General features: G+C 42.9%; 2 protein-coding genes across 4 annotated transcripts in view; one reads left to right on the top strand and one right to left on the bottom strand.

The window, feature by feature from the left end:
• The window catches only part of SMYD4 (SET and MYND domain containing 4), a 34,055-nt gene extending 21,954 nt beyond the window's left edge, over positions 1-12,101 (bottom strand). The window contains exons 1-3 of one of the 3 annotated variants that reach the window (XM_045836436.1): positions 11,796-12,101; positions 10,742-10,887; positions 7,670-7,814 (exon numbers count right to left, since the gene is read on the bottom strand). In XM_045836436.1, the coding sequence (XP_045692392.1) occupies positions 7,670-7,814; positions 10,742-10,875 (279 nt within the window). In that variant the 5' untranslated portion in view covers positions 10,876-10,887; positions 11,796-12,101. Of the gene's footprint in view, positions 1-7,669; positions 7,815-9,691; positions 9,811-10,741; positions 10,888-11,795 lie in introns of those variants that run through there. The other 2 variants (XM_045836433.1, XM_045836434.1) reach the window with 2 other exon arrangements.
• Positions 12,102-12,215: 114 nt separating this feature from the next.
• The window catches only part of RPA1 (replication protein A1), a 45,831-nt gene continuing 44,059 nt past the window's right edge, over positions 12,216-13,987 (top strand). Inside the window, exon 1 of the mRNA XM_045836437.1 lies at positions 12,216-12,367. Coding sequence (XP_045692393.1) covers positions 12,335-12,367 — 33 coding nt within the window. The 5' untranslated portion in view covers positions 12,216-12,334. The remainder of the gene's footprint in view (positions 12,368-13,987) is intronic.

The raw sequence follows: 13,987 nt of genomic DNA, 5'->3' as shown, positions 1-13,987 counted from the left end.
TTTATGAACAATTCGTACAGATCAATAAGATGACAACTAATAATTCAATTGAAAAATAAACAAATGACAAACAGCTCTAATGGGAAATATAAATGACTCTTAAACATATGAAAAAATGTTCGACCTCATTCACAATCAGCAAAATACAAATTAAATTACTATAAAACACTACTGAGATTCATTTTTTACCTATCGGTTTGGCAAAAAAAAAAAAAAAAAAAGTTGATGCACACTGAGGTGGCAAAGGAGTGAGGTAATGGCTACTCTCCTGTGCTGTGAGTGGGGGGTAAACTGGACTCATAATTATGGACAGCAATTTAGCAATATAGATATATTTCTCCACTGACCCAGCAATTTCTCTTCTAGGAATTTATCCTACAGATATGCACAAAATAATATAATCATTTATCTTACAGATATGCGCAAAATAACACACATGCAAAGTTCCTCTTCACAGAATTGTTTGAAATAGCAAAAGATAATAAACAGCAAATATTCATCTACAAGGCACCAATTAATTGTAAAAAAGATGTTAAGATATTAAGTGAAAAAAGTGCAGTGCTAAAGAGTGTATATGGAATGTTATTTATATAAAAAGAATGTGTGAGGGAGTGGGAGAGTATTTGCATTTATCTATAGATGCCAAAGGATCTCTAGAAAGGCACATTTAATAGTGTATCTCCTGGGCAGGGAAACGAGGGGGCTAGAGGGCTGAGGAAGCAGACTGTGCTGTGTAAGCTTGTAATTTTTGAATTCTAACTATATAAACACATTTCCTATTCAAAATAAATAAATAAAATAATAATAACAATACCATAGTAACCAGTACTGCTTAGGAGATAGGGATATGAACATTCCCTTACTCTGCTAAAAGGGAGGTTCACCAGTTCTTTCCTAATAAACAATTCAGCATCAAGTACCAAAGGCCTTAAAAACATATACTCAATAGACCCAACAATTGCACTTCTAGGAATTTAATCCTGAGGAAATAAGCAGACGTGTACAAATATTTGCATAGAAAGATGCTCCTTGCAGCTTTACAATACCAAAAAAATCTGCCAACATTAGATGTTAAATCAAGTATAGCTCTCTGTAATGGAACACTAAGCCAGCCGTAAAAAATCATGTTCTAGTGGAAAATTTAATAACATGAGAAAAGGGTCACAATAAATTGCTGAGGGAAAAAAGCAGGTTACAAAATAGTAAGTACAGCATTATCTCAATTTTGTAAAAGAAAAACATATTTTCTGAGGAAAAAGTGGCTGAGTGGATACAAGTAAAAATGTTAACAGCACCTGTCATCGGCTATGGAACTTTTTTATTCTTCGTGCTTCTCTATCTTTTCCAAGTAAACATCTATTGCATTTGCGATCAGACAAAAACAAGTATTATTATAAAAAATAAAGAAAACTGCTTTATAAAATTTGCACAGTACCACAATCATCAAAATACTGGCCTCACAAAACAGAATTACTGGACCAGGGGTACCCAAGGTAGCCCAAGATGAACGCAGCCCAACACAAAATCATAAATTTACTTAAAATCTTTCTTTTGCTCATTAATTTTCCTCAGTGTTTGTGTATTTAATGTGTGGCCCAGAGACGCCAAAAGGTTGGTCGCCCTGCGAGACAGACAATTGGTACACCAGGGAGCTTCCCCCACCAGCGGAGATGGCGGCAGGGGGAGGTTCTTACACTGAGCTCGCCAAAACTAGAAAGAGGAATGGCTAGGGCTCCCAAGTGCACCAAAAGCTAGCAAGATAACTGGATAGAAAAAGAAGCCCTCCCCTCCCTACCCCTTTAAGAAATGTGGGCTTGAGCAGGCAGGAGGGATGATCTTTGGGACAGGAGTCCACCATTCTCGCAGGTGGTGTGGCATCTGAATAAAACCTCTTGCCTTTTGCCCCAGCATCTGACTCACGAGTCTGGCTTTTGTTGTGGCAGGCACCGAACCTCCATTCTTTCAGTTACAGTGTTTGGTGACTCTAGTGGGAGAGCATGGACCTTGGTGAGTCTCAGAGGACCCAGGCTGGGGTCCTGCTGCCTGTGGCAGGCTGACTCCGAGAAAGCAGACCTGGGGGAATTTCCCAGAAGTTGCCAAGAGCTTTCCTCAGAGAATTTCCCTGCACACCTTCTCAAGGCATCAGCCGCCTGAAACGCTTCTCTGGGGAAAGGAAACAGGTTTTGGGGGAGCAGATGGACTCCAAAACTGCATAACTAGAACTGGCATGCCCACCAGGGGTCCTCTACCCTGCCACTCGGGCTTCAGACCACTTGAGCTTTGTGTCACTTGGACTATGTGCCACTCTGGCTTGGTGTCGGTTGGGCTTTGTGCCACTGAGGTCCAGGCAGGACCACTGGCAGATGGCAGGAGATAAGACACTAAGACTTGCTTTCAAGTGCTCATTTGGAATAATGAAATTATGGATCCAAGTTTTGTTTTTATGTTCCCACTTTGTCTGGGGTCTTGTTATGGTTGTGGTTTTAGGTTTGTACTTTTGTGCCATCAGGGGCTGCTCTGTTTTGACTCCTACAGGGAGCCCACTGGGCTGAATTGTAACAGATTGGTCCAGGTACAGCTATGATCCAATCAATGACTAAGAAGGAATTAGTTTTGTATTGTAACAGTGCTTGGCCTGTGTACGCTCTAGACCAAGGGTCCCCAACCACCCTCCTCCCCATCTGTAAACATGGCTCTAATTACTGCCTGAGCTCCACCCCCTGTCCATCCCCACTGTCTGTGGAAAAATTGTCTTCCACAAACTGGTCCCTGGTGCCAAAAAGGTTGGGGACCGCTGCTTTTGACTGCGGGGGAAAAAACGGCCTCTTAATGGTTCCCTAAATTGCTACGCCATCATACAATTAGAATTGTTTTGCTGATGGTCAAAGGAATGGGACAAAATCCCTTATGTCCAGGCACTTACGTTTTTACACAATAAGGATTCAGCAAATAAAAGAAAACTAATGAGACAGAGAAGGGAACTGGCTTCAAAACCCCTCCCTGATAGTAAGACACAGGAAGAAAAGGAAAATGAGGAGATGAGTCTCTTTAATGCCATGAACCCAGGAGATGCAGGATTAGCAGCAGGAAAATTTCCCTCACTGCTAGGTACCCATGAAATAGGGCCCAGAGGGGAGAGAGCCCCACCCCTTTATGATGAAGGAGTGACTCCTCCCTAGAAGACCTGGCAGACTACCCAGTTTGGCCAGGGAGCACCCCTATCCCTTTGAGGCAATACCCTATAGGTGGAATCAATCAGGAAGGCCAGCCCACTGGCTACTATTGGGCCCATACTCCATTTTCTATTTCCGATTTACTGAATTAGAATTCCATCCCCACATATAGGGAGGATTCTTAGAAAATGGCAGATCTTATTACCTCCATTTTTGCCACGCACCATCCAAACTGGGCAGGTGTACCAGCTCTCCTTAACATCCTATTAACAGCAGATGAAAGGTGGCTAGTTATAAATAAGGCTAATAAAGAGACTCATTGCCTCCATCAAGAGATTCCAAAGGGGCACCAACCCGGCTGGGGCAATTCCCTTGACAAAGCACAACTGGGACCCAGACAGCAGGAACCTAGTCCTCCTAGAATATTACAAAAGGTGCATATTGGAAGGGCTTGAGTTCTGGGAGAAAGGACTGACCAGAACTCAAAAAGAAAAATAAAAAGGACAGAAACCCTCATGGAGGAATGTTAGAAAGGAATGATGAATCTGAGGGTGAATGAGGAGGCCCAGGGGCTCCCACAGACGTCTCCTGACCTCTTACTATTTCCCCACAGGAGCCCCAGGTACAACTGACAGTGGGGAACAAACTAATTGACTTCCTCATAGATACAGGAGCTAACACTCAGGGATAAATACAAAACTGAGAAAAGTTCAGCTGCAGTGATGGTTACTGGGGTGACCAGATAGCTACAAAAAGAGGTGTTCCTTCAACATCTAGAATGCTGGTTTGGGGATCAAAAACATACACACAGTTTTCTCTACATGCCAGACTGCCCCATTCCATGGGTGAGCTGAGATTTACTTTGTAAATTGCAAGCACAAATAACTTTTTTCTCCGAGAAGCAACAATCACATGTATCGGTCCTGCTGGAACATGCTCTCTAGCTCCAGATGTTCCTGACTTGCTCTGAAGAACCTAGAGGTCACCTCTTCCCACCTGAGCAGGTCAATCTATGAGCCATTTGGGCTAATGGAACCCCAATAGGGCCGTTCCAATCTATAAAAATTAACCTAAAAATAAGGGGAGTGGATGCCACAGAAAAAACAATTACCTTCTTAGAAAGGAAGCTAGAGGGAATTCAACCAGTATTGCAGAAATTCTTAAAATCAGGATTAATTCAGCCATGCCAGTCTCCCTATAACACCCCTATTTTGCCAGTCCAAAAACCTCACTCTCATAAATATTGATTTCTACAGGATCTTACTTAGGGCCACAAATGAAAACAATGAGCCACACAGTAAAAAAGGTTCTGGCAAAAATATGCCAGAAAACACATTGGATATGGGACCAGGTACTCTCTATTGCCTTGCTCCAGATTAAGGTAGTGCCCCAAAGTGGGCTTAAATTAAACCATTTTCAAATAGTTTATGGGAGACCCTTCAAAGTTTCTATTTTAGGAATACCTCCTTTAAATTTACAGCATGAATCCAAAAAATATGTACAACATCTAGGGCAAACACTAACAATTTTGCACAAGTTTGCTCATTGCAGGTCCATCTACCCATCTGATGAGCCCTTACACCTGTTCCAGCCGGAAGACCAAGTCTTACTAAGACCCGGAAGACTCAAGATCCTGAACAGCACTTAGCCGAGTAATGGACCGGTTCCCATGACATCCTGCTGACAACACACTCCTCCTTAAACCTCACGGGAATCAAGTCTTTCGTCCACCACACACAGATAACTGCCTGAGGAGGACTCAGATCTGCTGCTGCTGTTGACACTGTGAGGGAAAGCTGAACCTGCACTCCTGAAGGACATTTAAAATTCCTCTTTTGGAAAGGGACAGCACCTCCCAAAATGAAGTATCAATGTTACTTTTTATTTTATTCTGCATTTCCCAGACACTGGCTTCCTCGGCAAATTTATCCTGCTGTTGGGTGTGCCCCAAAAAGCCCTGCTAAGGATTAGATGGTGGGGATCCTTCCATCTCTCCAGATTCTGACTTCACTACAATCCCCCTGCACTACCCCTCACTAAACACTTGATTGTCTGCACATTAGGTCTCACTTTGAATTTTTTTTATTTTTTATTTTAGAAAGAGGAAGGGAGGGAAAAAGAGAGGTAGGGAAATACCAGTGAGAGAGAGAGACACGTTGACTGGGTACCTTCAGCACACACCCCAACCGGGGATGGAGCTCACAACCCAGGTGTGTGCCCCAACCAGAATCACGCTGGTGACTTTTCAGTTTTCGGGACAACGCCCAACCCACTGAGCCACACTGGCTAGGGCATGTCTCACTGTGGAAGCCCTCTGCAACACCGGCTCTTCAAATATGAAGCAGTCTCCCAGCTACGCTTGCTCAGCGCTGCCATCCTCTACAAACCATGTATGCTGCCTTCTGAAGATGGCAATCCTTCCTCACATAAAAACTTCCCCCCATTCCTAACCCCCCTCTTCCTTTAGTAGATATGAAGAATCTCTGGACAGTAGGACAGGTAAGACAACATCCTTAAACAGCAGGAAAAAATTATAGAAGATGAGACTTTCATCCACTTACCCTTATAAGATTACAAGTGTCCACAGTTTGGATGGAGTAATTGTTACTATAGACAGTCAGTCAGAGGGCCGGCAAGTCTCTCCCATTGGCCAAGATGGCAGTGGGGGAGGTTCTTACACTGAGTGTCCCATAAGCTAGAAATATGAATGGATAGGGCCTGAGCATGCCAAAGGCTAGAATAACAAATGGATAGGGCCCAAGTGCACCAAAAGCTAGCAAGATAAGTGGATAGAAAAAGAAGCCCTCCCCTCCCTATCCCTATAAGAACCGTGGGGCCTGGCTGGTGTGGTTCAGTGGATTGAGCACTGGCCTATGAAGAATAAGGCTCACCAGTTCAATTCCCAGTCGGGGCACATGCCTGGGTTGTGGGCCAGGTCCCCAGTAGAGGATGCATGAGAGGCAACCACACACTGATGTTTCTCTCCCTCTCTTTCTCCTTCCCTTCCCCTCTCTCTAAAAAGACATAAATAAAACCTTAAAAAACAAAAAAGAACTGTGGGCTTGAGCAGGAAGGGGAGGTGGTCTTTGGGACAAGAGTCCACCATTCTCCCAGGTGGTGTGGCACCTGAATAAAACCTCTTTCCTTTTGCCCCAGCATCTGACTCACGAGTCTGGCTTTTGCTGTGGCAGGCAGCCGAACCTAAGCTTGTTCAGTTACAATAGGAAGGCTCATCTCCCTCCACATGCAGAGCAAACCTTAATTTTTTTGTCTGATTTTACCTGTTTTTCTTGAACAATTTCCCTTGTGATCACATTTATGATACACACTCATAAAGTGGAAGAGATTAGCTCTGGAGGAAAACTAAGCCATTTATCAGTGGATCATTACATGTAATGGATTTTAATTCTTTAGCAATAACTAATACATTATTCAGCTACATACAAGCAGGGTTTTTTATCTTTTATAGAAGCTGCTATTATAGATCTGATAGTTTTTGGAAAAATAATTCCAAACTTTATTATAGGGCTGTTAAAGAGTCACAGTAGGGGTGCACTTCTAAATGTATAATCATTCTTCCTTTTCTTTTAAAGAGAGTGGAAGGGAGGGAGAAAGAGAGGGAGAGAAACATCTCTGTGTGAGAGAAACATTGATTGGCTGCCCCTCACGTGCCTGCTACTGGGGACATGGCGCACAACCCAAGCATGTGCTCTGACTGGGATTTGAACCAGTGACCTTTTGGTTCGCAAACCAACGCTCAACCCACTGAGCCACACCAGCCAGAATACACTCATCCTTTTAATATACAAGGTCATCGACCTGGTACAAGGGAGTGATGCATCTTGCTTTAAATCTATATTTATATTTCAAAAGTTATAGAAGGGAGAGTCTCAGGAATGTTCCAGTTCCTACTATGGAAGCAGGACAACAAGAGCAATAGGTTGATAAAAGCCAGTATTCCTCCTCAAAATCTAGGTCATTGACGGCTAAGTAATTTTAAATATTTGTTGACAACCTTCAAAGTAGAGTTCAACTGGTATGTGGCAATTGAGCTTATTTTCCTTTCTAACCTCATCTAAGTTGTACTGACTGTAGCTAATACAGTGACTAACCAAAAATCTAGCTCTCTCTAAATTGGGACTATCAAACTAATACCTCATCGGTCATTTAGACAAAAATGGCACACAATTCAATGAAAGCTGACAACACGAACCACACAGGGTAAGGGATCCAATACTATTGCTACAAGGTATCTGAAAAAATATGGGAATAGAAGTTTCTTGATGGAATTCAGGACATATAATACAAACTACCCTTTGTTGTAGAATATAACCTACAGCAGAATTCTGTCACTTTTCTTTTTCAAATCCAATCCACAAATTATAGACAAAGCTACCACTGGCTACGTAATTCAGCATTAAGGCTCTATCTTTTGAAGAAGTATGCTTTGTTAAATTGTTAAAAGAGCCCCTCCAGCAGAGCTGGGAGTGTCTTACCTTAGAGTACAGCACGGTGGCTCCCATATAATCCTTCCCCTGGAACTTTTTGTTCCCTTCATCTTTGTAAAAAAGGGGAGCATCAGGGTCCTTTTCTATAAGGTAGCCTCTAGAAAGCTTTTTTAAAACCATCTCATCTTCAGGTCTTTAGGGAGAAAGAAACAAAAAAAAGCATAAACGTTATTTCAAGGAAAGCTCTTAACCACTGCACTAGAAACCAATGGCCTGTAAAATCTTGGGGCACATGAGGTTCTATTATGTAATATGAGTGGAGGAGGGGAGATCTTGTGGTCTCAGAGACATAGGGACTGGAATTTCTATTTAGATGACAGAGTGCTAATTTTTTATTCTTTTTTTTATATAGGATTTTTAAAAAAAAGGTTTTATGTATTTTTTTTAGAGAGGGAAAGGGATGGAGAAAGAGGGAGAGAAATATCCATGTGTGGTTGCCTCTTGTGCACCATCTACTAGGGACCTAGCCCGCAACCCAGGCATGTGTCCTAGACTGGGAATCGAACCGGCAACAATACTGACAAGGTCCTTGCCTTTAGGAGTGTATAGTCTAGTAGTGAATACAGATATTAACCAAATGACTACACAACCATAAAAGGAAAGTTATGCAATGTTGTAAATGTATAAAAAAATGAAGGTGACCCAGCTGGGGTTCTTGAGTAAAGATCTGGTTGATCCTGAAAGATGAGAAAAGAATTCATTCTTAGGGCATGATGGAGTAGAGAGGAGATAGGAAAAGCATTTCAGTCAGAAGAAATAAGTGAAGGCCATGTGGCATGAAGAAACATGATGTGTATCAAGAAGTGAAAGAAGGCCACCCTGGCTGGTGTGGCTCAGTGGACTGAGCACCAGCCTCCCAACCAAAAGGTTGTTTGTTTGATTCCCATTCAGGACACAGGCCTGGACTGCTGGCTGGGTCCCCAGTTGGGGGTGTGAGAGAGGCAACTGATCTATGTTTCTCACCTCTTTCTCCCTCCCCTTCCATCTCTTCTAAAAATAAGTCTTAAAAAAAAAAAAAAAAGAACTGAAAGAAGGCCGATATGCCTGAAAGGGGAGTGTAGTGGAAGAGGCGGTCAGAGAGACATGCGGCCGTCAGACTGCCGTGTCCGACGGGCTATCCATGTGAAGAATTTTAGTCTTTATTATGAGGGGAAAAGAAAAAACTCCTGGAAGGTTGTAAGATCAATAAAATTGATTTGTTTTGATAAATAATTCCTGCTGTGATATAAAAAATAGTTTGGAGTGAAGCAAGGATAGATATGGGAAACCAGTTAGGAAGCTACTGTAATGGTCTGGCTACTGACAGTAATTTGGATTAGGGAAGTGAAGGGAGTGTATTAGTATTTTTTTGTTGCTGTTATATAACAAATTACAGCAAAACTAGTGGCTTAAAATAAACAAAAATTTATCTTACAGTTTGAAGGGCAGAAGTCTAGCATGGGTCTCCATGAGCTAAAAATCAAGGTGCTGGTAGGAATGCACTGTTCTCTGGAGGTCCTGGGGAGAAGCTGTTTCCTTGCATTTTCCAGTTTCTAGAGGCTGCCTACATTCTCTGGCTGTGACTTCCTCCCTCCATCTTCAAAGCCAGCGGTGCTGCCTCTCTCTGACTGTCCTTCCATAGTTAGGTCTTCCTCTGACTCTTCCCCTCCTCCGACTCTTCTCTTCCCCCTCCTTTTCCCAATTTTAAGGACTCTTATGATTACACTGGGCTTACCTGGATAATCCAGGCTCCTCTACCTTAAAATTGGCAAATCTGCAATCTTAATCCCCCTTTACTGTGTAACATAGTCACAAATTCCTGAAATTAGGACATAGATATCCTGGGATGTATTATTCTAACATATGGAGAAAGGGGAAGAATTGACTTGATTATAAGTTTTTAGACTTTTTTTTGTGATTACCCTAGAGGTTACAAATTGAATCCCTGATTTCTTACTATCTTCAGTTAGTTCTTCCACCATTTCCCAGACAATATAAGAATCTTACAACAACTTAACTCCATTTACCCACCTTCCCCTTACTGTTGTCACATCTTACTTCCAAATGTTTTAGTCTGCATTCAGTTTTGAAAGGTATTTTCATTAGGTCCAGAGTTCTAGATTGGCAAGTTTTGTTTTGCTTTGTTTTCCTTTCAGTACTTTAAAAGTGCCATCCAGTTGTCTTCTGGCTTCCATAGATTCATTAAAAAAAAATCAGCCATTGTCTTATTTTTAGTCTAGCAAAGTAACATCTTTTACCTTTGTTTTTAAGATTTCCTTTTTTTCTTTAATTTTTGGCAGTTTGAGCCTGTTGTCCTTAAGTGCGCTTTTATTTATGTTTACACTGTTTGGGATTTGCTAAGCTTCCAGAATCTGTGGGTTGACATTTTTATGGCTCAAAACAGGTGGTCAATAAAAATTCACTGAATGGCCCTGGCTGGTGTGGCTCAGTGGATTGAGTGCTGCTAGTCTATGAACCAAAGGTTACCAGCTCAATTCCCAGTCAGGGCACATGTCTGGGTGGTAGGCCAGGTCCCCATTAGGGGGTGTGTTAGAGGCAACCACACATTGTTGTTTCTCTCCCTCTCCCCCTCCCTTCCCCTCTCTCTAAAAATAAATAAACAAAATTTTTTTAAAAATTCACTGAATGAAGCTGTGGGAAACTCTTGTTTCAGTTTTCTTTATATATGTATGTATATAGTCATGAGAGTTTTTGAAAATACTGGATTAAACCTCTAAGGTCCTTTCCAAATTTGAGCACTTATAAACTTCCATGTGGAGCTAGTCAATCTCCACTACAATCTTTGGGAGATGGCAAACTTTACAGTCTAATGATTATAGCAAGGCACCGATTATTGAAACATAATATTTACACTGAAAAAGCTAAACAGCGTCCTTACCTCTTTTAAAATAGTAGCTTAGGAGATACTGAAAATAGCAAGAACTGCTGAATGGCCCAAAATACAACATAAAAATCTAAGTTTAATCCTTCCATCAAAAAGAGATATAACTTAAGAGCAAATGACAAAAGGTAACATTTTCCAGATTAAAATATCCCTGGTTAAAGCTTCCATTCACTTACTGAAGAAGCAAAGAGGAGTGAAGAAAGATATCACTTAAAGTCTCTGCTGTACAAATTGTGACCTGAACAGACTTTGGGAGCAAAGACCACTTCTGAAGTATGTATGATTTCCATGCATCCACAGGCAGGTCCATGCTACTTTATACCTATAAAATGAGTAAGAATAGAAAGAGTTTAGATTTCTACAAATGTATAATTCTAGAAAATCAAGATTTCATTCCAGCAAGCATGAAGAAACAAAATCAATTCTCATGGCCTTTTTCAACAGTTGTTTATATGCTGAAGAAGGACCTATATTCTCTCATACCAATCTGCTCAACTGTCTTTTTATTTACAAATATTTACTGAAAGACTACCTTGTTCCAGGAACCATGGCAGGTAACTAGACAGCCACCATCCCTGTCCTCTTATGCTTCCATCTATCCCAGTTGCTCAAGTCAGAAACCTGTGGGACATCCCAGATTTTCTTTCTCACTCTCCCCAGCAACTATTAAGTTAACAAATTTCCATTTCTTACATGATTTTTTTTTTTTCCTTCAATACCCTTTAGTTCAAGACCCGGCCATCTCTTGTCTGGCACTGTTTCCAGAGTGTCATGACTAGACTTCATGCCCTCAGTCCTTTGCCCCATCCCCCAATTCAGTCTATCCTCCACATTGAGACAGAGGTCAGTCTTCTGCCTTAAATGAATCAATATTCCACCTGGCATTTAAGAAAGCCCAGTGCAAGCCCTTTATTATTTGACCTTTGGCTTACTTTCTAATAATCAAATATCACTTTTGCTCCGTAACCTACTATGCTGATCTACTCAAAACTATCCCCAGCTTCCCAGGCTATTCATCTCTTTAGTTTTTGCATAGGCTACTCATTCTTCTGGGGGCATCTCTACCCTCACTTGGAGTACACAGGGCAAATTTCCATACATCCTTCAAAACTCAGTTCAAATGGCACCTCCTCCGGGAAGGCTTCCCTGATTTCCCATCTGTGTGATTCCAGCACACTCGTCCCTTTCCTGGGGTTTATACCATGTCTACCTTGAGACAGGGCTACTTACAGTGGAAACTCCCTCGACAGACCGTGCTCTCTTCTGAGGTCAGGAACCGGGTTTTACTTATATTCAGAAACACTCAGTGTGATACGCTCAGGATGGAGTCACTGCTTCTTACTTACTACCTGTGGCAGCAGGGTTATTAGCTCTAACTCTGGGTTACCACGCTGTCTGCCTGCAAAAGGCCGAGCCGGGCATGTTTCCGACAGCCCGCTAGCAAAGCTCCCGGATCTAGTTCTGCACGGCCTGTAACTGCGTTCGCGTCACCCTAGACGCGCCCCACAGCTTAGCTCCCCGCGTTCCGGCTGACCGTCCCGCGACTCTGCCGCGAACTTGGATTCGGGAGGGACCTGTGTGCCACCCGCGCTGCCTCGGCCAATGCGGTGGCTGTTCAGCCCCCAGGCCCGCCTCTGCGCCCAGCGCACGTCGGAAGGCGGAAATGGCGTACACGGCTCCTCTGGCCAATTGCTTTAGAGCGCGCCGGACCTCGGCAGTGAAGCCCGTGTCTCCAGGATCGGAAACGCGGGAGTTGGCGCGGCGGAGCCATGGTGGGCCACCTGAGCGAAGGGGCCATTGCGGTGAGTAGGCGCCTGGGAGCCGAGCCGGGTGCCCGGCGTGGCTGTGGGCCTTGGGGCTGTGGGCAGTGGAGAAGGGGGAGAGGGGCTGGGGGCGTTGGGGAGAGAACACAGTAGTAGGTGCTAGCGGGGACTGGGGGAACGGCCGGCTCATCCCCAGAATCATCACCCCTTACCTGCAAGAAAATTTCCATTGCCTTTTAAACATGCTTAAGTTTTCCTGTTTAAGAATACAAAACAAAATAAATTGTTGATTTTCCTCCCTTCATCTCCCACCCATGGCCACTGTGTCTCCCCTCCCCTTCTTCCACCCACAGTCAAACTTCTCCAGAGTTATTTTCAGCTATTTCATTTCTTTACCCCCTATCGACCCTTGAACCCACTCCACTCATTCACCCCTCTGATCACTGTAGAAATAACTGTGGCTGAAATTAGCAGTGCTTCCTGGTCGCTAAATCCAACAGACAATGCAGTTTCAGGTTACCAGAGTTCTCATCAGACTTTGAGTTCTTTGAGCACTGCTTCCTTCTGGTGACACTCTTTTGGCTCTTGTGGCTCAGCTTGGTTGGTCTTTCTCCATCTTATTTGCAGGTCCTTCTTTGTAAATTTTTGTTGACTAAAGGCTCAGCTCTAGGCCCTTTTCTTAGGAGAGTCTCATGTTAATTGCTTACAGATTTCTTCGCCCGGAGGACCTTAACTATGAAAAGACAAAACTCTATAATCTACCTGTCTACCTGGTATCTCAAAGGCATTTTATTTTATTTTTTAAAATATTTTATTTTTTAGAGAGAGGGGAAGAGAGGGAGGAAGAGTGAGAGAAACATCTATACGCCAGAGAAACATGAATCAGTTGCCTTTCCCCCACAGCTGGGGACCTGGCCTACAACCCAGGCGTGTGTCCTGAAGGGGAATTGAACCTGTGATCTTTGGGTTTGAAGGCTGGCGCTCAATCCACTGAGCTACACCAGCCAGGGTGCAAAGGCATTTTAATTTCAACATGTCCCCCAAAAATCCTTTATCTTCCTATATCAGGGCCTCTTGGTGTTCTCTATCTGGGTGAATTGCACCATTATCCATTAAGTTATGCAAGACAGTAATTGAGGGATCATTCTTACTACATCACCCTGAATGTCCAGTCCATCACCAAGTCAGATGTATTTTACTTTACATATAACTCTTAACTCCATCTACTCTTCATCCACATTGGCACCATCATTTTTTGCCTGGGTCACTCACTTCCATTCAGCATACCCTCCCCCTGTCATTTACATCATAGCATTCCCTACTTGTTGCCTCCTTTCTGGCCATTTCCTAAAAAAAATGTTAATTCCTGGTATATTCCATACTCTTGCCTTCCATGGGGTCTTCGATCATTCTTTCCCCTTTGCCTACTGCCAAGGTGGTTTTTCTCATGGCTAACATAATCTTCATACCTCAACTCAATTGTTACTTCCTCAGAGAAGCCCTGTCTTTCCTTACTAGCCTACATCTCTTGATTCTGAGACCCTAATTTCTGTTTCTTCACTTATTAGCTATGTGACTTTGGGCAAGACACTGCACTCTGCTTTTCCTCTTCTGTGAAATGAGAGTAATGATACCTAATACCTACTGCCTAAGTTTAGT

This window comes from Phyllostomus hastatus, unplaced genomic scaffold (genome assembly GCF_019186645.2).
Source record: "Phyllostomus hastatus isolate PE091 unplaced genomic scaffold, TTU_PhHast_1.1 phas_contig_210, whole genome shotgun sequence".
Taxonomy (NCBI): domain Eukaryota; kingdom Metazoa; phylum Chordata; class Mammalia; order Chiroptera; family Phyllostomidae; genus Phyllostomus; species Phyllostomus hastatus.
Note: the sequence above shows the minus strand (reverse complement) of the source record. Positions and strands in the feature narration are given on the sequence as shown.